A 27,478-nucleotide genomic window follows, 5' to 3' on the forward strand; every position below is an offset into this window, starting at 1 on the left:
ATTTATATTAAGTTCAGCTTCGGCATACTCAACAGCGCTGTTCAGTGAAAGAGTATTAAATCAGGTTCTCGTTAGCTAATGCAACAGATTTATTATTGTACTGTATATAAAATTCTGAAACAGAAAACTTCGTTACACTTTGACACACCAGATGTCTCAGTTAACTAAATGAGAAGTTTAGATACACACGGTTTGGAATCAAAATCTCCCAAGGCAGTTGCCTCATTCATACTTTAGTCAAGATGACTCCTCGGGGTACACTTGTGAAGTAGTGTGCAAGAAATTGAGTGCACAGCAACCATTATCAAAATTAGCACGGGTTTTGCAAACTCCTCTCTCTGAGAACCATATCAAAAACGCATTACCTCTGTCCCTGCCTTACAGTCGTTAGACATTATCTGTTTAAATTCTTTCAGCTACTTTCAAAGATCCTAAATTTAATTACTCACAACAAAACTCCAACCAACTTGAAAAGCTGGAATGCTGCAGTAGTATTTCAGTGTTATCATAAATCCTTCTTATTTTACGATACTTGTCCATGACAAATAACTTCCACTTCATTAAAAAAGAATGCTAACTCTTCCTAAATGGCTACAATAGTCACATTAACCAGTTTAAAATTAAGGCCAAAACAGAGTAAGTATTTAATATATGTTCTTGACTCAATATTATTTTTACCCTGCTTCTTGAAATAAAACTGTATAAAAGTAGAGCTCAAGATTAAATACCATAAGTGATCACAGATTCCAGGTTTCTTACTAAATGTATCTAATTCTGCATATCAATAGAGGACTTATTGTATTAACATCTACAATTCCTTTTTATACCATATAATTATGGTTATTTTTTGTTTCTTTTTTTTTAAGGGAGACATGAAGAAATTGAGGTTAAGAAAGAGAATAAACAAATTTCACAGTTGAAGATTAGGAAGTTAAGGGCATTTTAATGAGTGGGAAAATTCTTTTTTTTTTTCTGGTACTAAAATTAAAGAAAAAAGATGTGTGAACACTAAATAAATTAGAGATTAAAATTTACAAAATATTTGTATCTTCTAGTTCCCCTTTCCATACAATGTCTTTCATATATATTATAATTTTGTTAAATTCTATCCCTTAGTTCCAACATAGTCAATCTCTGCATTTCCAAATGGATAATGTTATTGGAAGGAAAATGATAATGTGGCAGTACCATATTACTGGGTTCAGTTCAGTTCAGTCGCTCAGTCGTGTCCGACTCTCCACTATCCCATGCACAAATAAAGATACAACACCAGGAATTAGGAAACTGAAAAGTGATTGAAAATGATCAAGTATACTAAATCTAAAATGTGGTTAAAACTAACAGTGCTATGTGAAAGACTTTTTCCTCAAGGTATTTGCTACATTTGTAAAAGTACAGGAGATGCTAGTGGCAAAGGATCTGCCTGTGCAGGAGACCTGGGTTCGATCTCTGGGTTGGGAAGATCCCCTGGAGGAGGGTTTGGCAAACCACTCCAGTATTCTTGCCTGGAGAATTTCACAGAGGAGCCTGGCAGGCTACAGTCCATGGGATCGCTGAGAATTGGATATGACTGAGCAAGTAACACCTTCATTTTTCACTAATTACATCATATGACATGGGAATATTTTGTAATTTCTCTATACCAAAGTGGGTTAGATTGCCCATTTATTCCTTTGTATCTCTCACTAGTAGCTAAGGTCCAAGCCAACAGGAATTTTATTTTACTTAATCAATATTATATCCCTAGAACTTAGTTCAGTACCAAGCATGTTATATATACCTTATAATTATTTGTTCAAAGAAAATGAAATATCTTTAATCCAGATATTTGAGTTCTACTTGCTTGGCTTGCATTTTTCTTCAGAATCTCATTGCTTCTTAATGCAAAAATAAGACTGTGAATAATGCTACATGGAGCTTTTTTAAAAGAACACAGATTAATAAAGCAGAGACAGTGGCCTCAAATATTTACTGAATACTATCATAAGCCTTACATAGTGCTAGAGACTTTCAAATACACTATTTTCTTTAAGCCCCACAATCCCATGAGTCAGGGAACGCTAATATTCTCATGCTTGCAAATGAGAATGGAGCCTGGATTTGAGCTCAGATTTCTTGATGTCAAGGCCCAGTGTTCTCTATATGCTTCATGCCTCCAACCCTCTGGACTCAGTCCTTCCCTTATAGACACTCAGCCAACTAGTCTTCATCACAGTGATACAAATTAGTCAATCTGACCCCTCTGCTTCTAGGTTTACAGAAAGATCAAATCACATGCAGTTAATAAAAAAGTTCTAGTTTTCTTACACTATTTCAATATGATGTGATGACACTCGGGTATAAATAATTCTCTTCTTTCTTAAAACAACTCAAAATAATAACTATACTATCATAACAGTTTAAATTTGCTTAGAATACCTAGTATCATAGCCTTGGAACTGACTTGTCACTGGGGAACTAACTTCAAAAGTTGAGATTATGCTTGAGGGAAATACATAAAAATGTAATGCCACACAATATAGCACAATTTTTGTGTTTATTGTGTCTACATTTATAATGTTATTTATATAATGTCAAAATATTATGTACATAGTTTCAATTACTTTTTAGTATATATTTCAATATGCCAAAGTTAAATCTCTCATAATGGATGTGCAGTAAATATTCTATCAAGCTTAAAACACTGGTTCATCTCCAGTTTACTCAACAGACCATTCACCAGTAATGTCATATTTGAATCACGGACAACATGCTCCTTTGAGGTTATGGTTCCTCAGGCAAAATTTAAGAGAAAAAGTATCAGGTTATATTGTGAAAATAGAGTTTCTCTGCCTTGTAGTGGAATTATTCCTACATTATTCAAGTAAATGAAAATATATTCTATTTTATATCTGTCCACAGAAGACTGTACAATTTGCCCAAATAATATTATCCTTATCAAATAATCCCCTTTACTGAATACTCCCTAGAATACAGCCTAAATCCCTAACATTGAAATTCATGTTTTTGTGCTCTCTCATTTAGCAGTGGAGATGAAACTTTAATAAGATTCTATTTTCTCTGCCCTCATAATTTAATACATACAGGATGAACCGCTTCCTATCTCCGCAGCTACCCTCAAGGTCAAGTCACCGTCATCTCTCACCTGGGTCACTGCAAGGCCTTCTTAAGTGGTCTCTCTGCTTCTGCCCTTGCCTGGTAAGGTCCACTCAACACAGCAGCACAGGCTGCCTTTATTTGAGTATGTGCCATTCCCCCGCTCAGTGGCTCAATCAGAAAGGCAAAGCTCTTTCAAAGACCTGGCCTCCTCTTTGTTCTCAGCCCCTTCTCCTGACCCCTCTCTGACTTTGCTCCAGCCACACAGCCCTTCCTGCTATTCCCAGAATGTGTCACATATGCTCCCGCCTTGGGGTCTTTGTTCTCACGGTTTCAGTGAACCCGGAACACCCTTCTCCCAAATACAGTAGGCCCTTTACTGAATTTCTACATTCACAGATGCAGAAATACATTCACGGGTTCCGCATTCACAGATTCAACCAACTGCATGTCCAAAAAAAAAAAAAAATTCCAGAAAGTTCCAAAAAGCAAATTTGAATTTGCTGCTGACCAGCAACATTTAGAGCATTTACACTAGTATTTACATCAGAGCACTTATTAATATATTGGTATTCTAAGTGATCTAGAGATAATTTAAAGTATATGGGAGGATGTGTGTAGGTTACATGCAAATACTACACCATTTTATACGGTACTTGAGCATCCATCGATGTTGGTATCTGAGAGTTTCCTGAAACCAATTCCTGAGAGATAACTCTGTCTGTATGACTTGTTTCTGGTCTTCACCTTCCTCCTTAGAATGTTTCCCCTCCCTAGCATGTTACACACAGGCAACCTTTCACCTGCCCCTTCATTTTCCCTCTTTGTTCTTTTCTATGTCCCTTCATGCAGTCATATTATTATCTTCTAACTTATTATCAAATTAACTCATTTATTTCCCGAATTATTTATCTCTGGCTGCTTAGTCCTCTACTCCATCTTGCACCTGGAAATGTGCTTTGCCATAGTAGGCATTTTAGAAATTTTTGATAAATGATTATTATTCCTAGATAACAAATTAAATGAATATTTACTGAGTCCCTATGTATCGTACTAGATATTGGAAATGTGAAAATAAATAAAAACCTTTCCAAGTCCTGAAGAGACAGAGCTTCTACCATAATTCATTGGATCCTTACACTTATAGATAAACAAGAACCAGGAAAATAACAAACTGCTAAAAGATTTCTTGGCCCAATAGACACATTTTAAACCTAAATTTGACAGTGTTGAAGTGGTATATAAATGATGATAAGTTGCAGAAACTAAACTTAAGAACTATTTCTCTGAATGTAGATTTCTAAAACAATGCCCTTGTTAGGCCTAACAATGGCAAATTGCTAAATGAAAGGGATACTTTTCAATCTTTCAACTGAATTTCATAACTTCTTTGCAACATTAGACACAACCAAGTTCTGTCGAAACTTTTTTCTTCATTATGCGCAAGTTTGTTTTTCCTTCTACTTTTATAACCATAAAACCTTTCTGCCTTCTGCACTGTATAAACTGAATTGATATTTGTTCATTCATCTCCTTGAAAAAAACCACTGTCCTTTTAGTTCCAGGCACTCTCTTGGGTGCTGGAGGAAGTTTTGAAATCTTAAAAACTGTACAGGATGAATAAGTGAATCAAAATAGTTAATATGATTATATTTGTACACATTAAAATTATTGACATGGATAAAATAGTCTTTGATTTCTACTTTTAAGCTAGCAAAAATGTAAAATATGTGTCTACTCTTTCAGAATTAAATTATAAATTTTATCAATTAAGGTCAGATCAAACAATTATGTCTTTCTCAATTGATTTGATCTAAATGTTATACAATGTGAGCATAACATAGGTCTCTGTGTATTACTGGCTCTAACTGCTCCTGTATATTGCCTGCTAACACATTCTCTACAGGATCATTTGAAGATGAGCAGTGGAAAGCCAATACAGTCATTTCTGCTATATAATTGCTATATGTTAGAGCAAAAGTTTTGGATGCCTCAGAGATTACCTACATAGCTGGAAATATTAGGGCAGTTCTTTTATTATAAAACATTGACATAAAAAAAAAACAGCAGAAAGGACAAATGTTCTATCAACCCATTTATAAAATTAAGAGACAGAAAGTAGAATCAAGGTTAGCAGGGACTGGATAAAGGGAGGAAGATAATTACTATTTAATGCATATGGAATTTCTGTTTGGGAGGATGAAAAAGTTCTGCAGATGGATGGTGGAAATGGTTGCACAACATTTTGAATAAACTGAATTGTACATCAAAACTGATTAAATAGTAAATTTAATGGTATGCATAGTTTATCACAATAACAAAAAAGAAAGAGAAGACAATCTTGAATCGCACAAAATTTGCTGCACATACTCCAAAAAATTTTAGAGGTCAGACTAAGACATAAAAACATCAGTATAAAATCAGGTGTAGATTTAACTTATATATACACTTTCTATCACTTCCCAAGTTGATTTTATTTTACATTAAAAATAATATTTTATATATAACTTAATCTTCATATCAAATATATTCATATCCAAGTTTTTCCATATATTGTTTGATAACAAAATAAATCTTATAAAACACATATGAAATATTTAACTACCTACTTGCAACCAATGGTTCCTCTTCTGATGGTTTAAAGTAAAAAGAAACCTTTTCCAAATCAAACAGTGCAACCAGTGTGTCTTCTAGCATGGCTTGTTCATCTGTCTAGAGAGAAAGAAAAACAATACTTGATATGATTGGATTGTTTGAGATAAAGCATAACATAACATAACAAAACATCTCCAGACCAAAACTAGCTTCACTTGTGTTTTATTTACATACAAACCACATTGTCAACATACATAAGAATTTATTGTCTAAAATGAAATGAAATAATCTTCAGATTTACAAGTTTCTTTTGAAGCTTCATGTTTTTCTTTTCCTCTACTGTCTAAATGATTCTGAACAATTTTTCAGTCTATTTTGTAGCTAGATTCTAGTTACACTGATTTTATCTATTAATTACAGACAAATGTGTACACATAAACATCTTATTTGCCTCTAAATCTCTATAATCTTATAAATGTAACAGCTGAAAAGTAAAAATACTATTTTCTTAAAAAGCCACAGTACCTAATGGTCATTGTATTTTACAATAAGATAACCTATGCATTATTCAATTTGCAATTTATGAAAACTGTGATAAAATCAATTTGCACGTATGTGATGATTTTTCTTCCAAAAAGCCTGGGGACAAGAATAATTTTCACTTGCCTTTATGGGGACTCAATCTTCCCGTTGGCTCAGAAGGTAAGGAATCTACCTGCAACCCAAGAGACCGAGGTTCAATCCCTGGATCAGGAAGATCCCCTGGAGAAGGGAATGGCAACTCACTCCAGTATTCTTACCTGGAGAATTCCATAGACAGAGGAGCCTGGTGGGCTATAGTTCATGGGGTCACAAAGAATTGGGCATGACTGAGCAACTAACACTTCAACACTTTCAATCTAGAATCTTGTGAATATGAGATCTGATTTGTTTTAATCTTTCATTTCATTCCTATATTTTATAGCTGAGGTAGGTAAGACCCAGACTTAGTAACAAGTAATTGCATCATCTCAGCATCATCATCTTTTAGTACTGGGTTCTGGGCATCCTATTAGCAGATCAGTGTAGTATCAAAGTCTTTTACTAATTTCCTCATAAAAGTATAATTAACGATATCATACACATCTTTTCTTTCAAAGGTAACGTTTATTTCCTTAAGAAAATCAATGGTCCTTTTAAACAATAATTTTAACATGTTATGTCCTCATTTTTAAAATTGGCTGTAGTTTATAATCATATTTTGGGGGCAGCATAAGTAGAGGGTGGAGATGGTAAAGAATTTCTATTGTGTGGGAAAGAAAACTTGAAGGCAGCCCAGACCTCAAAGAAGGACAGCATGGGTAACAAAAGGTTAAGAGCATCATCACTTTGTACCTCAGTTTGGTACTTAATATAATTGATGGTACACAGTCAACGCTGGGTAATTATATGTTTACAAGATTCTTACTTTTTAAAGGCCATTGGAGGGTAGAAAAATGCTATAAATCTGAAATTGTAGGGATAGGACTAAAGAATGAGCATTTTTCCAGTTAAGAGGAACATATATACACAGGAAGAAATGTCCCAAACAGGCATCGTAATACGTAGATGTGGTTAAAGTCATACCCAAGGACCTGGGACTGTGCTCAGCAACCAGAGACACACAGACTGCCAGTGACTGCAGCTCCCAGGGAGCCCTTCACACACAGGAGACTTTTATGCTATTGTTACAGAGACAGAAAGTATGGGTTTCCCAGACATTTTTAAAACTAACTTTGGATTTTTTAAATCTACCTTTGGATTTTTTAAATCAATTTTTAAAAATTAACTTGAGGACTGTTGTTGTTTAGTTACTAAGTCATGTCTGACTCTTTTGCGGCCTCGTGGACTGTAGCCTGCCAGGCTCTTCTGTCCATGAGATTTCCCAGACAAGAATATTGGAGTGGGTTGCCATTTCCTCCTCCAGGAGATTTTCCCGACTCAAGGATCTAACTTTCATCTCCTGTACTGGTAGGTGGATTCATCATCACTGCACCATCAGGGAAGCCCAACTTAAGGGTATCAGACACCAATTTAAAATAAAAAACAGCTTTCTTGAGATACAAATCACATATCATAAATTTCACCCATTTTAAGTGTACAGCTCAAGGGTTTTTAGTGTATATACAGAGCTGTGTAACTGTCATCATCACCTGATTTTAGAATATTTCCCCCACTAGAATTGAACCTCCATATACCTTCCCCCAATCCTTAGCTCTGGGAAATGACTAGCCTACTATCAGTCTCTAAAATTTGCCTTTTGTATTATTACACAATAAAGTAATCAAATAATACAGTCTTTGGTAACTGGTTTATTTCTCTCACAATATTTTCAAGGTTTCTCCATGTGGTAGCATGGATCAGTAGCTCACTCCTTTTTATCGCTTAATAATATTCTATTGTGTGGATATACCCCACCTTGATTGTCAATCATCATTCAGTTTTTGGACAACTGGATTGTCTTCATATTTTAGCTATTATGAATAATTTTTCTAGGAACATTTGTATGCATGTTTTTGTTAGAATATGTTTTCATTTCTCTTGGATATTACCTATGAGTAGAATTTCTGGGTCATATGGAAATTCCATGCTTAACATTTGGAGGAACTGCCAAAATGTTTTCCAAAATGACTGCTCTCTTTTACATTCCCTTCAACAGTGTATGAGGGTTTTAATTTCTCCACATCCTCGCCAACGCCTGTGCCTATCTTTGTCTTTTGGATTACATTCATCTACATCTCTGTGACACAGCATCTTATGCAGTTTTGATTTGCATGTCCCCAGTGGCTAAAGATGTTGATCATCTTTTCATGCACCATTTATACTGTCTTTGGAAAAATGTCCATTCAAATCCTCTCTGCCTGCTTGTTAACTGAGTTGCCTTCTTATTCTTTGATTTTAAAGGATTCTTTATATAATCTGGATGTAAACCAGTTACTAGAGGCATGGATTACAAGTTTTTTCTCCCATTCCTTTGTAGGTTTACTTTCAAATAAAAGTACTAGCACATGACCAGCCAATGGCAGGTATTAAGTAAGAAGAGAATACAAATGAAGCCTCACTAATTAATTAATTCATTCAACAAACATTTAATGCCTACCATGTATTAAGAAGTGGACATCTGATTTATGTAATTTTTTTATTTGATAGGCAAGGAGTAATTAATATTTATTTTGTCTTTAAACACTTTTCACAAGAGGTAAAAATATGTTATAGGAATGAAATAATGATTAAAGGCCCTTAGAAGAAATGGAGTAGCCCTCGTAGCCAACAAAAGAATCTGAAATGCAGTACTTGGGTGCAATCTCAAAAAGACAAAATGATCTCTGTTCATTTCCAAGGCAAATCATTCAATATCACATTAATCCAAGTCTATGCCCCAACCACTAATGCTGAAGAAGCTGAAGTTGAATGGTTCTATGAAGACCTATAAGACCTTCTAGAACTAACACCAAAAAAAGATGTCCTTTTCATCATAGGGGACTGGAATGAAAAAGCAGGAAGTCAAGAGATACCTGGAATAACAGATAAGTTTGGCCTTGAGTAAAAAATGAAGCAGGGCAAAGGCTAACAAAGTTTTGCCAAGAGAATGCACTGGTCATAGCAAATACTCTCTTCCAACAACACAAGAGGCGACTCTACACATGGACATCACCAGAAGATCAATACCAAAATCAGACTGATTATATTCTTTGCAGTCAAAAATGGAGAAGCTCTATATGTCAACAAAAACAAGACCAGGAGCTGACTGTGGCTCAGATCATGAACTCCTTACTGCCAAATTCATACTTAAATTGAAGAAAGTAGGGAAACCACTAGGCCACTCAGGTATGACCTAAATCAAACCAGTTATGATTATACATTGGAGGTGACGAATAGATTCAAGGGATTTGATCTGGTAGAGTGCCTGAAGCACTATGGATGGAGGTTCATGATATTGTATAGGAGGCAGTGATCAAGACTATCCCCAAGGAAAAGAAATGCAAGAAGGAAAAATGATTGTCTGAGGAGGACTTACAAATAGCTGAGAAAAAGAAGAGAAGCAAAAGGCAAAGGAGAAAACTAAAGATATGCCCATCTGAATGCAGAGTTCCAAATAATATCAAGGAGAGATAGGAAAGTCTTCCAAAGTAATCAGTGCAAAGAATTGAGGAGAACAATAGAATGGGAAAGACTAGAGATCTCTTCAAGAAAATTAGAGATACCAAGGGAATTTTTCATGCAAAGATGGGCACAATAAAAGACAAAAAGGGTATGGACCTAATAGAAGCAGAAGATATCAAGAAGAGGTGGCAAGAATACACAGAAGAACCATAAAAACAGATCTTAATCACCCAGATAACCATGATGATCTGATCACTCAACTAGAGCCAGACATCCTCGGGTGCAAGGTCAAGTGAACCTTCAGAAGCATCACTACAAACAAAGCTAGTGGAGGTGATGGAATTCCAGCTGAGCTATTTCAAGTCCTAAAAGATGACGCTGTTTAAGTGTCACAGTCAATATGTCAGCAAATTTGGATAGCTCATTGGTGGCCACAGGACTGGAAAAGGTCAGGTTTCATTCCCACCCCAAAGAAAGACAATGCAAAGAATGTTCAAACTACCACACAATTGCACTCATCTCACATGCTAGCAAAGCAATGCTCAAAATTCTCCAAGCCAGGCTTCAACAGTACATGAACCAAGAACTTTCAGATGTTCAAGCTGGATTTAGAAAAGGCAGAGGAATCAGATTGCCAACATCCATTGGATCATAGAAAAAGCAAGAGAATTCCAGAACAACATCTACTTCCACTTCATTGACTATGCTAAAGCCTTTGTGTGGATCACAACAAACTGGAAAACTGAAAGAAATGGGAATACCAGACCACCTTACCTGCCTCCTGAGAAACCTGTATGCACGTCAAGAAGCAACATGGAACAATGGACTGGTTTCAAATTGGGAAAGGAGTACATCAAGGCTGTATATTGTCACCCTGATTATTTGATTTATATGCAGAATACATCATGCGAAATGCCAGGGTGGATGAAGCACAAGCTGGAATCAAGATTGCAGGGAGAAATATCAATAACCTCAGATATGCAGAAGATACCATCCTTATGGCAGAAAGTGAAGAGGAACTGAAGAGCCTCTTGATGAAAGTGAAAGAGGAGAGTGAAAAAGTTGGCTTAAAGCTCAACATTCACAAATCTAAGATCATGGCATCTGGTCCCATCACTTCATAGCAAATAGAAGGGGAAACAGTGGAAATAGGGACAGACTTCATATTTCCTTGCGCTTCAGAATCACTGCAAATGGTGACTGCAGCCATGAAATTAGAAGACGCTTGCTCTTTGGAAGAAAAGCTATGACCAACCTAGACAGCATATTAAAAAAGCAGAGACATGACTTTGCCAACAGAGGTCTGTCTAGTCAAAGCTATGGTTTTTCAAGTAGTCATGTATGGATGTGAGAGTTGGACCATAAAGAAGGCTGAGCACTGAAGAATTGATGCTTTTAAACTGTGGTATTGGAGAAGACTCTTGAGAGTCCCTTGGACTGCAAGGAGATCCAACCAGTCTATGCTGAAGTTGAAGCTTCAATACTTTGGCCACCTGATGTAAAGAGCTGACTCATTAGAAAAGACCCTGATGCTGGGGAAGATTGAAGGCAGAGGAGAAAGGGATGACAGAGGATGAGATGGTTGGATGGCATCACCTACCCAATGGACATGAGTTTGAGCAAGCTCCAGGAGTTGGTGAAAGTCAGGAAAGCCTTTCATGCTGCAGTACACAGGGTCTCAAAAAGTTGGACACAACTGAGCAACTGAACAATAGCATTTCAAATTTTTATTTAATTAAATATTTTCTATTTGGTTACATTAGCAACCTAAAAAGAAGTTAATCACACACGTGGAGTGTATAAAGTCTTTACAAAAGAATATAACTCTGTTTCACTGAATTTTATTCAATGAACGTCCTTATCATTCCAGAACTTTTTATGACCATGTAGTACAGCTTTTACCCTATCCTCAAAACCACTGAAGAAAAACATTATTTTGATGAGCAAACTCATATCTATTTATTTAAAAACTCAACCATGTTACTTGGAAGTTACATTTACTATGTGTACTTTAAAAGACAAATAGAACCTCATGCTTAAATCACAATTATATATAACATTCGCCTTTGGTTTAAATAACATGAACATGTTTGCCTTCACACATCATGACAACTATCAAAGCCACAGGAAGTATGTGTGAAAAAGCTCTAAGTTCACCGCAGTCTCCTCAAATATTTTTGAGATGCTTTCTTCATCTCTGCTGTGGACCACTGATGCATAAACACAGAATATTTTACAGTAATTAAGGCAATGTTCTTAGATTTAACAGGACAAACACGCACACAAAGGAAGGAAATAAAACCATTTGACACATGCAAATTTTAACCAGATTGTCAGACAGTATGGCATGCAAGTCATTAGAGCTCTTCTAAGAGCATCTTCCAGAACATCGACCTCAGGGGGAGCTCGGGGTATCATGGCAGACTCTTTCTTCCGTACTGGAAATAAGCAACCAACCCAGACAAACGCTCTCTCCTCTGCTGACCTTTCTCAGCCGGTGCTTAGGGATACAGGAATTAGTAACAGATGGAGGCTTTCTCAGTTTTTAGCAGCCACTGAGAATAAATAAAAAATAGGAAAGAAGAAATACCTTTGACCTACTTATTAAAAGTATATTTGCCCATGGAAAAGTTTTCCTTTTTAAAAAAGCTGGATGGCTGCAGATATAATAATGAATTGCTAGTCATTCAGTCATGTCTGACTCTTTGTGACCCCACGGACTGTAGCACACCAGGCTCCCCTGTCCATGGAATTCTCTAGGCAAAATTACGGGAATGGGTTGCCATTCCCTACTTCAGGGGGTTTTTCCGACCCAGGAATGGAACTAGGGTCTCCTCCATCGCAGGCAGATTCTTTACCATCTGAGCCACCAGGGAAGGATAGTAATGAACAACTTTTTATTGGGAATAGGTCCCAATGTACGTTACATTTGGCACAGCCAGTGGGAGGCACTGTGATTCCTTACCAAGTTTGGTGATAGAAGGGACTGGAAGTGAAAAAGAACTCCTGCATTTGCTATTTGGTCCAGCCACCTTCTGCTGGCCTCCCACGTTTCCATCTCGTTTTCTCTGCTGTTGTCAAACATCTGGTTTAAGGCCGCCATGAGCTGCTCGGAGAAGGCACAGACGGTGGCCACCAGGCTCTGGCAGAAAACCATGTCTCTTCGGAGCTGTGTCTCGCTATCTGTGATGCAGGAGAACATGAAGATGGTTTTGCAAAATGTCATAGTTGAATAAAACCAGTTCATTAAGTATCTGCATTCACTGTTATTTCATTCTCTCTCTAAACTCACACCATGGGAAAAATGTGAATTCAAGCTCTATTCATGAGCACATACTTTTCAGTAAGTATGCTTTTTATAAAACATGGAACACCAAAAAATGTTAGAAACATTAAGATCTTTTTCTTACTTGATACTGTGACTTGATTTTCCAATCACTAAATATCTTTATAAAATCCAAGGAAATAAAATAAGGTTTATTTACTTTCTTTTTTTTTAGTGATGGAACATTGTTGTGTGACACTTTCCCTAAAGGAAATTCAAAGCCCAATGTTTCAGTTTGTGCTGGCAAATGAAACACAATATTATCAACACTAAATTTAAAAAAATTATCTACTAGGCCTATTCAAATACTAATATAAAATACACATGGGGAAAGACTACTAATGTCTGACTATTTGTAACAATAAACAAATCTGAATCTCCTGAAGTCACCTATTCAATTTCACAAGCTATCAAAAGGTCCATTGCAGAAATCCCTATATTTTTTGACATAATTATATAATTACAGTTTTAATATAAATCGACTTTTACTAGCATACTTATTCTGCAATTAACTGGACTTTTGACTGACCTCCTTTGAAGGTATGTTGACCCTGTGAACTGCCAGTTTTGGACCTCAGGCTTCTCAAAAGGAAAGCAGCCGTGCCCCTGAGAACTCAATCCCAAAGGGTGAACTTCTCTGAGACACAGGGTATATATAAACTACATAGCAACATAAACACCAGACCACACATTCTGTACACTGAGAAATTACTTGTACTAGAAAAACAACACAGGTGAAAAATCAACATATTCCCAAATGTATACAGAACATGTTGAGGGTTTGTAAACTTCTGAAATGAAGAAGCATTGTCAATAATTAGTGCATAACATAAATAAACATGCTGCCTTTATTCAGCAGTGAGTTCTTCTTGCTTTATTGATGAAAAGGCATATTTTTTAAGTTGTTTAACCAAGGACATGAAACAGCTGCTTTTAAGGACTATCAAAGCATAGGCACACACAGTTGCTGCTTGTTACTCAGTTTCACTGTTAGTAAAAGCTAGTCTTGAAAATTTTATTAGAAACAAGATTAAATATGAAAAATAGTTAATTATATAATAAAATATTTATTGATTAGGTTGAACTCTAGGAACTTGCTGTTTTGGTAGGTCAACATGATTGAATATGGCAATTCTATATGGTTCAATCTGTTAATTTAACAACAACATATGTTAGACATTTCCCTTAAGTATTAAATATCATGTGCCCCATTCTAATAGATTGAAGAGTGTTTTACATGTCATTATAAAATGGCTAAACTGGGAAACAGCTTTGTCCAATTTCAACTAAGAAAAAAGCAAAACACCTGTTCTGTTGTACATAATTTCTAACAGTGTGTAGATAGTCAACAAATACTTACTGAAGGAAAATAATGAATCAGTAGAGTGACTAAAAACTCAAGTGAACTGAAAATGTATGCATTCATTCTCTGACTTCTTGAAATGACTGGATTTAGTCTGACTTTTTTGGGTGTTTCTTGGTTCATGGGCCCTCTGGCTGTGGGACACCCTTCTTCCCTCTTCACTCAGCAAACGTGAAATCGTTCTTTAAGAGTCAACTCACTGAAATACTGAAATATTACCTCCACTTGTGAAATGTCCCCTCTCCTTCAAGAAGTTGGTATACTTCTCTCTGCCCCACCTCGGGCCTGGGGGTGTCTCCCCCTGCTGGAGGGCTAATGACCTAGCACTGTGAGAGTGTGCTTACATGCCTGTGTTTCCCAAGGCCAGTCAGCATCAACGCCAGGGGGAGTTGGCGTATCCTGTGATTTATGCTCAGGGACTTCAAAGGCAGATAATCTGCTTTCAACTACCCATTCCCAACGACACCATCTTTAAAGGTATTAGATTCCTATTTTTAAAATAGGAGCTATTCCTACTTCTTAGATCTGTGATAAAGATAAATGGAATATGTTTGTTCTCTACATATTTCTGCTTTGCAAACAGGTTCATCTGTACCATTTTTTTAGGTGTAGAGAGCACACATATGAACACCAAGGCAGGAAAGGGGGCTGGAGATTGGGCTTGACATATATACACTATTATGCATAAAATAGATAACTAATGAGAACCTACTGTACAGCACAGGGAACTCTACTCAGTGCTCTGTGGTGGACTAAATGGGAAGGAAATCCAAAAAAGAAGGAATATATGTATATGTGTAAGTGATTCACTTTGCTGTAGAGTAGAAACCAACACAACATTGTAAAGCAACTATGCTGTTGTTGTTCAGTTGCCCAGTTGTGTCTGACTCTTTGTGACCCCATGGACTGCAGCACTCCAGTCTTCCCTCCCTCACCATCTCCTGGAGTTTGCCCAAGTTCACGTCCATTGCATTGGTGATGCCTTCCAGCCATCTCATCCTCTGACACCCTCTTTTCCTTCTGCCCTCAATCTTTCCCAGCATCAGGGAAAGCAACCATACTCCAATAAAAATTAAATTATAAAAGAAAATAAAGCTGAGTGGAGGCTCTGTGTTCTTATAATAATAGACTTCAAAAAAAAGATAAATGAAATAAAAACATTTAAAGCACTTAGCAAGGTGAAACTGGACATGATATTATCAAGATTCGTTTTTTCCCCTAGCATCTAACATGGTGCCTGGCATATGGGTGCTCAGTTTATTACTGACTAGAGAAGGAACGCCACAATAAAGAAAGAAACCCAATAAGAGAACTGAAAAACATATAGGTCTTTTCCTTTTAATTATGCAGCTGTTCAAAATTCAAGGGTCCACCCTTTACCGAAGCTATTCTCATTCATCATTTTCATCAATAAGAACTACAGCAGGAATCACAAGAGCTGCTCCCAGCTTGAGTAAAAGAAAAGCAAAGAATTCTGTTTTGTTCGTGTGTGCCTGTGATAGCTTGTTTATTACTTTTTGCCAACTAAGAATTCCCATATAGTGAGAACACACAAAACAAACGGATTATTACCTATCCATTTGTTTCAGTTCAGTATTTGAGAACCTACTTAAATTCATCTTCTACAAACATGTTTAAAAACATTAACACTTCATTTAGTCTCGGCTGTTTAAAAAGCTCAAGTTTCATCTTAAGCTTGCTGATCTAAAAAGAATGAGAAGGTTTCTAGACACACAAATAATCCGTCATTACTCTGAAGTTGTAGGGAAAAGAAAGCAAAATAAACAAAAAGAAGAGATTAGAGAAAGAAAAAGACAGAAATAAAAGGCAATTAAGAATAATGTTTAGCAGATACGGTCTGCCCTTTTAAAGTTAAAAGCATAATTTTGTGGCCAACAACACAGAGTCATTTGTCTATGTTTGGTACCATTCAGATGTAATAGGGAAAAAAAAAGAGTCAGGAAATTAAGTAAACAAGAAAAAGAGAATTATGATAAGAAAAGACAAAATTTAAATCAAAATAAGAACACCCATCTGAATATTAATAAATAAAGCAACACATTCCAGAACCACTTCTGGAACTGGCAGATCTAGGTCTCAGTTTCAAAACTGCCACCTACTATTTATTAATTCACCCAATCTTCTGGATGCCTCAAAATACGTGGTGACTGACTGACTACATGTGCTAGCTATGATTCATCTGCTTGAATGCAGATTTCTTCACCTTTAAAACTGTGGAAACAATAATAATGTTCTCACAGAGTAGTTGGAAGAACATAGTGAAATCCATAAAAATGAGGTGCATCAACTATGCTGTTATCAAAGCTAAAACATGTGACATACTTTTGTTATTATTATTACTCAGTCAAAAAGCAAGGGAGAAACCAATCATCAGAAGGGAAAAAAAAGGCTCTCTTGTTTAAGTTGGCTCATCCATTCATTATAATTTAAAATTTCCAAGTGTGGTAGATTGCAAAGTAGTCACAAATTCTTCCCCTCTCTGTGTCCATGCCCTTCCAAACCAGTTTCTGATGATTCCCCATCAAAAGGACAATCTGTTTCTCCTTGAATCAGAACCACCTACCTCCTTGTTATAAACAAAAATTAGACACAGGTTCACAATAAAACTTATTTGCACGAGGAACTTTACCAAAACCTGGTTCCTTTCTCCTTTTAAATCATATTTTGCATAAATATATGTTTATATACACTTTCACGCTTTTTACTTGTAATTGAAAATGAGCATGTTTTATGTCTTTATCACAAAATACTATAGAAATATTTTTTTAATCTCTGCAAGGCTTTAGAGATGGTAGGGATCATATTTCCATCCATTTTGTAAACAGGTGAAGCCACTGCCTTCGTATCATAAGACATCTAAGGTAGTGGGTTGTAATAATTTCAAACAGTAAAAATAATGCAAACTCTTACCTGAATATTCAAGAAGAGCCAGGAGTATCCTACACTTTACCTCTGCAGAGAAAGAATACATACCAGTCAGTTGTTCACTCTTTTTCTGCAACTAACATATTTTAGTTGTATAGTAAAAAATAAGCACAAACTCATTATATTAGATAATAAAAATCCCATTCATTGACAAGCCATTTTGTCTATCTACCTACATAAATTCTACCCATTGCTCAAGACCCTAAAATCATTTCCAGATCTGAATTATATGAGCCTTGAAACATCATTCAAATCTTGCTATCTTTGTAGGTTAGCTTGCGTGATGTTCTGTAAATGCCTACAGCTATTATGGTCTTGACCAGTAAATGTCAAATAGCTTTTTTTTTTTATTTTTAAACTTTTAAAGACTATATATACAATATTTGGGGCTTCTATGGTGACTCAATGGTAAAGAATCTGCCTGCAATGCAGGAGCCCCAGGTTCAATCCCTGGGTTGGGAAGATCCCATGGAGAAGGGAATGACAATCCACTCTAATATTCTTGCATGGAGAATTCCATGGACAGTAGAGCCTAGAATGCTACAGTCCATGGGGTCACAAAGAGTTGGACATAACTGAGTGACCAACACTTCCACTTCCATATAGTATATAAAGAATATATATAATATAGTACAGCTGAGCGCTGAAGAATTGATGCTTTTGAACTGTAGTGTTGGAGAAGACTTTTGAGAGTCCCTTGGACTGCCAGGAGATCAAACCTGTCAATCCTAAAGGAAATGAGTCCTGAATACTCATTGGAAGAACTGTTGCTGAAGCTGAAACTCCAATACTTTGGCCACCTGATGTAAAGAATCAACTCATTGGAAAAGACCCTGATGCTGGGAAAGATTGAAGGCAGCAGGAGAAGGGGATGACAGAGGATGCGATGGTTGGATGGCATCACTGACTTGATGGACATGAGTTTGAGCAAGCTCTGGGAGTTGGTGATGGACAGGGAAGCATGGCGTGCTGCAGTCTATGGGCTTATAAAAGAGTTGGACACGACCAAGCAACTGATCACTGATATCAGTTCAGTTCAGTTCAGTTCAGTCGCTCAGTCGTGTCCGACTCTCTGCGACCCCATGAATCACAGCACGCCAGGCCTCCCTATCCATCACCAACTCCCGGAGTTCACTCAAACTCATGTCCACAGAGTCGGTGATGCCATCCAACCATCTCATTCTCGGTCATCCCCTTCTCCTCCCGCCCCCAACCCTTCCCAGCATCAGAGTCTTTTCCAGTGAGTCAACTCGTCGCATGTGCATTAATAAATATTACATTATAAATTATGGTTCAGTAGTAAAGAATCTGCCTGCCAATGCAGGAGACATAGGAGACATGGGTTCAATCCTTGTGTTGGGAAGATCCCCTGCAGGAGGAAACGGCAACCCACTCCAGTATTCTGAAAAATTCCATGGACAGAGGAGCCTGGTGGGCTACAGTCCATAGGGTTGCAAAAAGTCGGACATGACTGAACAACTAAGCACGTTACATACTGTGTATTACATATTAGAAATACATTCATATATTGTACCTCTCCTATCTTTAGGTCAAAATACTGCCCTAAAGGACTGAAAAATACTAAATATTTCCAAATATTCTTCTTCTCACCCCATCCCCACATGGAACGAACCACAGATGTCCGATAAATGATGTGTGTTAAAGTCACACTCATTGTTGTGTACCCAATCAGCTATGCACTCATTTGCTTCCAACTGGTAGACAGTTTGCTTGCAGTAGGAAAATATTAAACATAAGGAGTTCCTTTATATGCCCAAGATTATGGAAAATAAAAAAGGTTAGGTGGCATCCTATTCTAAATAAATTAACAGAATAATCAGAGCAACAAAATTAACAGACAAGAAATGCAGAAAATACCAGACAGGACATTAAGTTATACAAATGAGACACAGGACAAATGGATTTCAGAGGCAGAAAAGCACACTGGACTGAGCCAAGAGACCCATCTATTATACACTAAGTTTATCATCTTTCAGTTCAGTCAGTTCAGTTCAGTCGCTCAGTCATGTCCGATTCTTTGCGACCCCATGAATCACAGCATGCCAGGCCTCCCTGTCCATCACCAACTCCCGGAGTTCACACAAACTCATGTCCATCGAGTCGGTGATGCCATCCAGCCATCTCATTCTCTGTCATCCCCTTCTCCTCCACCCTCAGTCCCTCCCAGCATCAGAGTCTTTTCTAGTGAGTCAACTCTTCGCAAGAGGTGGCCAAAGTATTGGGGTTTCAGCTTTAGCATCAGTCCCTCCAATGAACACCCAGGACTGATCTCCTTTAGGATGGACTGGTTGGATTTCCTTGCAGTTCAAGGGACTCTCAGGAGTCTTCTCCAACACCACAGTTCAAAAGCATCAATTCTTTGGTGATCAGCTTTCTTCACAGTCCAACTCTCATATCCATACATGACCAGTGGAAAAACTATAGCCTTGACTAGACGGACCATGGTTGGCAAAGTTAGTAAAGTGTTAATCTACTTTGGGTCTCATCTTGCTCATTCATAAGATAACATCTATGTTACCTATTTTATAGTACTGTGTATAAAAAACACATGGTGCTATGCTTAGTCGCTCAGTTGTGTCCAACTTTTTGAGACCCCAGGGACTGTAGCCCACCAGGCTCCTCTATCCATGGGGACTCTCCAGGCAAGAATACTGGAGTGGGTTGCCATGCCCTCCTCCAGAGGATTCTTCCAATCCAGGCATGGGACCAAGGTCTCCCGCACTGCAGGTGAATTCTTTACTGTCTGAGCTTCAAGGGAAAACACATGGGAATATATATCAAAAAGCTTGAAAAACTGGAAATAGAACTGTCATATGATCCAGCAATCGCACTCCTGGGCATACACACTGAGGAAACCAGAATTGAAAGAGAAACATGTACTCCAATGTTCATTGAAGCACTGTTTATAACAGCCAGGACATGGAAGCAACCTAGATGTCCATCTGCAGACGAATGGATAAGAAAGCTTTGGTACATATACACAATGGAGTATTACTCAGCCATTAAAAAGAATGCATTTGAACCAGTTCTAATGAGGTGGATGAAACTGAAGCCTATTATACAGAGTGAAGTAAGCCAGAAAGAAAAACACCAATACAGAATACTAACTCATATATATGGAATTTAGAAAGATGGAAATGATAACCCTGTATACGAGACAGCAAAAGAGACACAGATGTATAGAACAGTCTTTTGGACTCTGTGGGAGAGGGTGAGGGTGGGATGATTTGGGAGAATGGCACTGAAACATGTATATTATCATATGTGAAACAAATCGCCAGTTCAGGGTCAATGCATGATACAGGATGCTCAGTGGTGGTATGCGGGGATGACCCAGAGGGAGGATAAGGAGAGGAGGGAGGTGGGAGGGGGGTTCAGAAAGGGGAACTCAAATACACCCGGGGCGGATTCATGTCAATGTATGGCAAAACCAACCAATATAATATTGTAAAATAATTAGCCTCCAAAAATTAAAAAAAAGAAAAATTATTTAAAGTGCTCTGTACTGATGAAGTACTTTTATTATTGTGACTTGAACCTGGTTAAAGTTGGTATATAATTTTTTTGAGAGTCTCAAAATTTTAAACGTTCAAAATTAATTGTCAGGGGAGAAGTACACATCCTAAGAGTGGGGAAAAGTGCTAGCAAGGGAATAGAGTAGAAAAAAAAAGCCAAACATTCAACAATCTAGCAAAGAAAAGATTTTATTATGTCATTAAGAAATTGCAATTGGGATCCAATTGGAAAACCCCAGTGAAAAATTGCTTCCGAATCAGATTGATGAGTTTAGATTGATCTAACAGAAAATTACTCTAAGGCTCTGAGGCAGGGGACTGAACATGATATTTTAGGAGAATGAATCTGGTAAGGATTTACATGGACCAGAAAAGATGAATTAAATCAGATGAATTAAAAGGGGAAAGGGGGATAAGGGGAGGAGGGAGGTGGGTGGGGGGTTCGGGAGGGGGAACTCATGTACACCCGGGGCGGATTCATGTCAATGTATGGCAAAACCAACCAATATAATATTGAAAATAATTAGCCTCCAATAAAAAAATTAAAAATAATTTATAAAAAGGGGAATTAGCCAGAAAATATCTCATTAACTGAAATATGAAGAAAAATGGAAAAACTGAAGCGAATTTTGAGTTAAAAAAAAAAAAAAAGAAGAAGCTCTTTAGGATATTAGGACAAAGGCAGAGAATAAAATGAAAAAAGTACTGCTGGAAAAATGAGAGCTTTCAAAGAGTATAATTTTGGTAGGTAGGCAGCAAAGAGATGATATGTCACTAATAGACATTTGAATTTAAGGTGACAGTGGATGCAATTTGGATGGGGATTCTTCCCCACACCACCAAGCAATTCTCCAACTCCAGCTGGGTGCCCTACAATTCAATTTAATTCTGACACCATCTACCTGGATATAGTGACAGATATCACGGGATAAGGTCTCACCCCCCCACGGGACTGCACGCCACCCCGACTTCAGACACCATTCACAAGTACAGGCTGTCATCTGTGCTTCTGATCAACTGGCTACAGAGTAGAGGTTCCAGTGATCCCCTCCTTGGGTTCAATTAATTAGCTAGAAAACCTCACAGAAGTCAGAGAAACATTTTCTGACTAGATTAGCAGTCTACTATAAAAGGACATAATTCAGGAACAGCCAGACGTAAGAGATGCACAGGCAAGGCATGGATGGGTAAGAGCATAGAGTTCCAGACACCGACACAAGTTCGCACAAGTTCATTCGCACAAGTGCCCAGTCTCTCAGTCATGACTGACTCTTTGCGACCCCATGAACTGTAGCCCACCAGGCAACTCTGTCCCTGGAACTTCCCAGACAAGAAAGCTGGACCGGGTTGCCAATTCCTTCTCTAAGGGCTATTCCGGACCCAGGAATCAAACCCAAGTCTCCTAGATCTCGTCTCCTGCATTGGCAGGAGGGTTCTTTACCACTGAGTCACCTGAAAAGCCAAAGTTCACCAACCCAGAAACTCTCCAACCCTCTCCTTCTGGGTTTTTCTGGCAGCTTCATAACAGAAGCATGGTCAATGAAATAATTGGCCATTAGCCACTGAACTCAATCTCCAACCCCTCTCCCCTCCCTGGAGTTAAGGGATGGACGGGGCTGAAAATTTCAACCTTCTACTCACAAGGCTGGTTCCCCTGGCAACCAGCCACCATCTTTAGGTGACTTCTCAAAGTCACCTCATTAACAGAACAAAAGACAGTTTTGCCCTCTCAGCACAGGAAATTCCAAAGCTTTTATATATCTCTATGCCAGGAAAGAGGATGAAGACCAAAGATATATATATATATATTCTAAATCAATACCACAGTGGGCTAACCACACAAATTACCTTCAGTTAGCTGATACTATGATTCCATAACTTAGCTGAGGGATAGGAGACAGACATAATCTTAGTGATACCACTCTATGACTCGGTCCGCATCTAGTCCACTATTTCCTCTGCTCTCCTCTGCCCTCAGTTTACAAGCTATGAGTGAATGGTATGCATATTAATGGCACTGGAACAGTCCTTCCTACATAAAGACCATAGACTTATATTCTGGTGTCATATTTGGTATATATTTGCTAGGATATTTCTAAATCAGAGATGAAGGCATGATGGGGTTCAGAACATGCTACCCTCAAATATGGCACTTTGGAATACTGAGTTATTCATATTTTAAGTTGAAGGACTCTGAGAAACAGTGGGGACAGGAAGGACTCCCTGACCCCCACTTTTCCCCCCAAAGCAGATCATAAGATGCTCAGGAGAGCTATACCCAGAGAAAAGAGATATCTTTATCTCTAAAGAGGGAGGGATGCCAAAAGAACAGGTCTTGCTCCCAGTTTTACCACCCTTAGCACGTACCCTTTGGTCCTGTAATAATTTTCTAGGACTTTCTGAAAGTGAAAGTCACTCAGTCATGTCCAACTCTTTGCACCCCATGAACTATACAATCCATGGAATTCTCCAGGCCAAAATACAGGAGTGGGTAGCCTTTGCCTTCTCTAGGGGATCTTCCCAACCCAGGGATCGAACCCAGGTCTCCCACACTGCAGGCAGATTCTGTACCAGCTGAGCCACAGGGAAGCCTTCAAACCTAATATGAAAACATGCCAATTTAATCTTTTCTTCTGGTCTTCATTTCCTTATAAAGGCTATCGTGTCCATGTGAAACTTATATTAAATGAAGTTATTTGCTTTTCTCCTGTTAATTTGGTTTTTGTCAGTCTAATTTACAGGGCTCCAGGCAGAGAACCTAGGAGGATAAATGGAAAAAGATTTTTTTTCCTCATCTACAGGAACATCAGCTACACATATACACCAGAACATTCTGGCAAGGTAACACTAGGTTAATTTCCAGCCCAGACCTGACCTTCCACTAAATCATTCTTTACAGAAGGACAATTTGGGAAATAGAATGAAAATGACTTTAAATTGAACAGGATGAATCCACGGTGAACCAGTGAGGTTAGTTCTGAGTCCATCCACAGAACAAGCAGCTGATTACAAAGATCCCAGTGCAGCTGCTTCTATCCCACAGAACAGGACTGGACACTACACAGACCACCAGGAAATGGCAGCTTGCCCTCTCCCTTGATGGTCCACTGAGCTGAACTACTGAATAACTACTACTTTTAAAGACTCATTTAATGTGGTAACAATCACTGCACTTACCCCAAAAGTAATTGATACTGCATTTACTCTAAAAGCAAATATAATGTATACAGGAAAACTCAAAGCTGATGAGAACTGCATTTAGATTCACAAATGATAGCTTTTAGGAGTATTGTGATACTGGTATCTAGTCAGAGGAAATGGCTCAGTGGTAAAGAATCTGCCTGCCAATGCAGGTGATGTAGTTCAATCCCTGGGTTGCAAAGATTCCCTGGAGGAGGAAAATGGCAACCCATTCCAGTATTCTTGCCCAGAGAATCCCATGGACAGAGGAACCTGGTGGGCTACAGTCCATGGGGTCACAAAGAGCTGAACACAACGGAAAGACTGAGTACCCAACAGTAAAGTATATGCTTAAATTCCTTGAAGCTAAAAAATATATTTGTCATTTTGGCTATTCACTATTTTGGGGGGGTGGTTTAAATTCAGACTTCTGATTGAATGTGATGTTATAATGTTTATGTAGCTATAAAATAAAACTATAGCCAAGAAATCCAGCTGTGAAGGATAAAAGATTTCATCATATGATAGAATAGCTGTGATTTATTTGGAGTTTTCCATATGTGTAAAAATTTCTTATCTACTGATCTCTAAAGAATATCTAAGCTGTTATACTTGAGTGTATTTCTAGGCAGAAGACTTGGTAATCACAGAACATTTACACCATTCATATCATTTAGTAAATGAAGAAACTGAGGCACGAATGAATGACATCACAGGATTAGACCCTATAGGGTTTAGGAACTTTCTTGTGTCAGCAAAGTGTGTAACTTTTTCTGTGTGCCTGCATGCTCAGTCACTTCAGTCGTGTCCAATGTCTGTGACGCTATGGACTATAACCTGCCAGGCTCCTCTATCCACAGGATTCTCCAGGCAAGAACACTGGAGTGGGATGCCAGGTCCTTCTCCAGGGATCTTCCCGACCCAGGAATTGAACCCACATCTCCTGAATTACAGGTGGATTCTTTACCACTAGGGAAGCCCCCTTAATTTTAGGATAAATTTAGAATAATTTATCCTAAAAAAAATGGTAGTGAGGGACTTCCCTGGTGGTCCAGTGATTAGGATTCCATGCTTCCAATACAGGGGCCTGAGTTCAGTCCCTGGTCAGGTAACTAAGATGTGCTAAGTGGCCAAAAGAGTGAAAAATATTTAAAATGGCAGCAGTGAGTTAAAAAACTGGGTTACGATGCATTGTTACTTCAGCTGAATATTATTTACTACATTCAAATGACATATGAATGACTGAGGAATATACATTTACATACAAGCATAATATTTATTATTCAGGTTTCCCTACTTTAGCCCTAAGGACATTTTAGACCAAATAATTCTTTGATGGGAGAGACTATCTGGCGCCTTGTAAGATGTTTAGTAGCATCCCTAGCCTCTACCTACTAGATCCCAGGGGCACCCATAATTGTGACAATGGGAAAATGTCTCCGGACATTGCCAAGCACTGGTCTAATACTGGGAAGAAAACCACTGAATTGGACATTCCAAAAATTAAACAAGTTACTCATTTTATCTTTTTCACCATCATCACTTTGGAAACTCTCAGAATATCTTCTGTAACAACTCTGACTCTAAATCATATGCAAACAAATTCACGGGCATTGTCTGGAAGTTTTTAACATCTCTAATTAGAGGTGGTACCAGTTATGGGATGCTGAGTAGACCACCTCATGCTAGTATTAAAAATAACAAGCAACTTAGACAAACACCTCTGAAAGACAAACTGAAAAACTAATGACGTAACCTTATTTTGATTCTCACAGACTCACAACTGATTTTTTAGACTTTCCATGAAATGTAGTTTCAAGCATTTTGTGAATCCTTTAATTTTTCTGATATGGTTTCATATTATAAAACATGAAACTCCCTTATATTCTACTCGTCCTCATAAGAATGAGCCTTTGCTTTATCCCCTACGAATATTCTTTGAGATACAGTCCACATTGTTTAGATCTTGGAACACAGGTTTTGTCATCTTATTCCTTGTCTCCCTCCTCTGCTTTCTCTCACCCTTTTCAGTCCTTTTATTTTCCTCATAATACGAAACACTCCAAAGGGTAATCAGGGCATGTCTGAATTTGAGGGTTTAATGGATTTTTAAATGAGTGTTGCTCATGTCATGGGGATGTTTTTTTGCTTTTCATCCTGACCTTCAACAAATTTTCTGATGTTCTGAGCAAGATTCCGGACGCTGCTGGGAAGATTCCAAGGATCTTGCTTGATGTGAAGTCTTAACCTTTTCGGACAACTCAGCTTTGGTTCCATTTCCTGCTGAAACTCTAAATAAACATAGAAAAGCTCTTTTAAGTCTCAACCATTTACCGGTTCACAAGCCCATAAACAACAGAATCCTCTTCCTTTCATTCCTGTGGTCTTAGGCTATTATCATGGTAGGAATTTATGTAGCTTTATTACGGGAGAAAACCTGTTAAATCTAAAACAAAGTCAGATACTTATTATCGTCTCACAAAGGTTTAAACACAGGAAGAAATTTAGATGAAAATCTCTATTTCAACATCCTAAACCAGACGTCAGAAAGTGGCAGCTCTAGACCTTGTTCTGTTGACCAACTCCCCTACCCCCTACCCCATTCCCAAATCCCCTTCCATCAGCACTGGGCTATAACCAAGTAAGCATTGAGCCTGATTTCAGCAAAAGCAACTCAACACTTACATTTCTTGAATTAACACATCCAGTCTGCCCTCTATAGGCTTTATTTTTTTTTAATTTTTTAATATAAACTTATTTATTTTAATTGGAGGCTAATTACTTTACAATATTGTATTGGTTTTGCCATACATTGACATGAATCCGCCACAGGTGTACATGTGTTCCCAATCCTGAACCCCCCTCCCACCTCCCTCCCCATCCCATCCCTCTAACATTTTAAATTTCCAAAGAACTCTAAAAAAGGTCCTATATTGGTTTATTATGTATATTCAATGACTATCAGATAGAAATAGTATTAAATGAATGATAGAACCTTTTTTTCTCATGCTATGCTTTTGCGTCATGACTCTATTGTCCCGCACTTTTGTTTCCTAACTGCCTCGAACAGATACTTTGGAAAGCTCACCTTGTAATCCTCGACCTGGTGTCAGGTACTTAGTTTGCTCAAAGGCCCTCACAACAGCTTGGCCTCTCAGGAGATTGGTTATGGAATCCACCTATCACAACAGCAGAGATTTGGGGGAGTTACATAACTTCTCATAACACATAACAGATATTTCCAACAGTAAATCTCATAACATTTTTTTCTGAAACCAATGATCATTTTGGGGATCCTATGCTGTCTGCAAAATC

The 27,478-nt window shown here is 37.9% G+C and overlaps 1 protein-coding gene across 4 annotated transcripts in view; it reads right to left on the reverse strand.

Moving 5' to 3' along the window:
* The window catches only part of PREX2 (phosphatidylinositol-3,4,5-trisphosphate dependent Rac exchange factor 2), a 293,115-nt gene that overhangs the window by 79,915 nt on the left and 185,722 nt on the right, over positions 1-27,478 (reverse strand). For all 4 annotated transcript variants that reach the window (XR_008686780.2, XM_055432691.2, XM_055432693.2 and 1 more), the window contains 5 exons: positions 27,252-27,342; positions 26,326-26,454; positions 17,433-17,474; positions 12,779-12,996; positions 5,706-5,808 (listed from right to left, as the gene is read on the reverse strand). Coding sequence is in view for 3 of the 4 variants with exons in the window: in XM_055432691.2 (XP_055288666.2) it covers positions 5,706-5,808; positions 12,779-12,996; positions 17,433-17,474; positions 26,326-26,454; positions 27,252-27,342 (583 nt within the window). In the remaining variant the exon portion in view is untranslated. The remainder of the gene's footprint in view (positions 1-5,705; positions 5,809-12,778; positions 12,997-17,432; positions 17,475-26,325; positions 26,455-27,251; positions 27,343-27,478) is intronic.

Source organism: Moschus berezovskii, chromosome 16 (assembly GCF_049115385.1).
Source record: "Moschus berezovskii isolate FMDL1 chromosome 16, NW_MosBer_1.0, whole genome shotgun sequence".
Taxonomy (NCBI): domain Eukaryota; kingdom Metazoa; phylum Chordata; class Mammalia; order Artiodactyla; family Moschidae; genus Moschus; species Moschus berezovskii.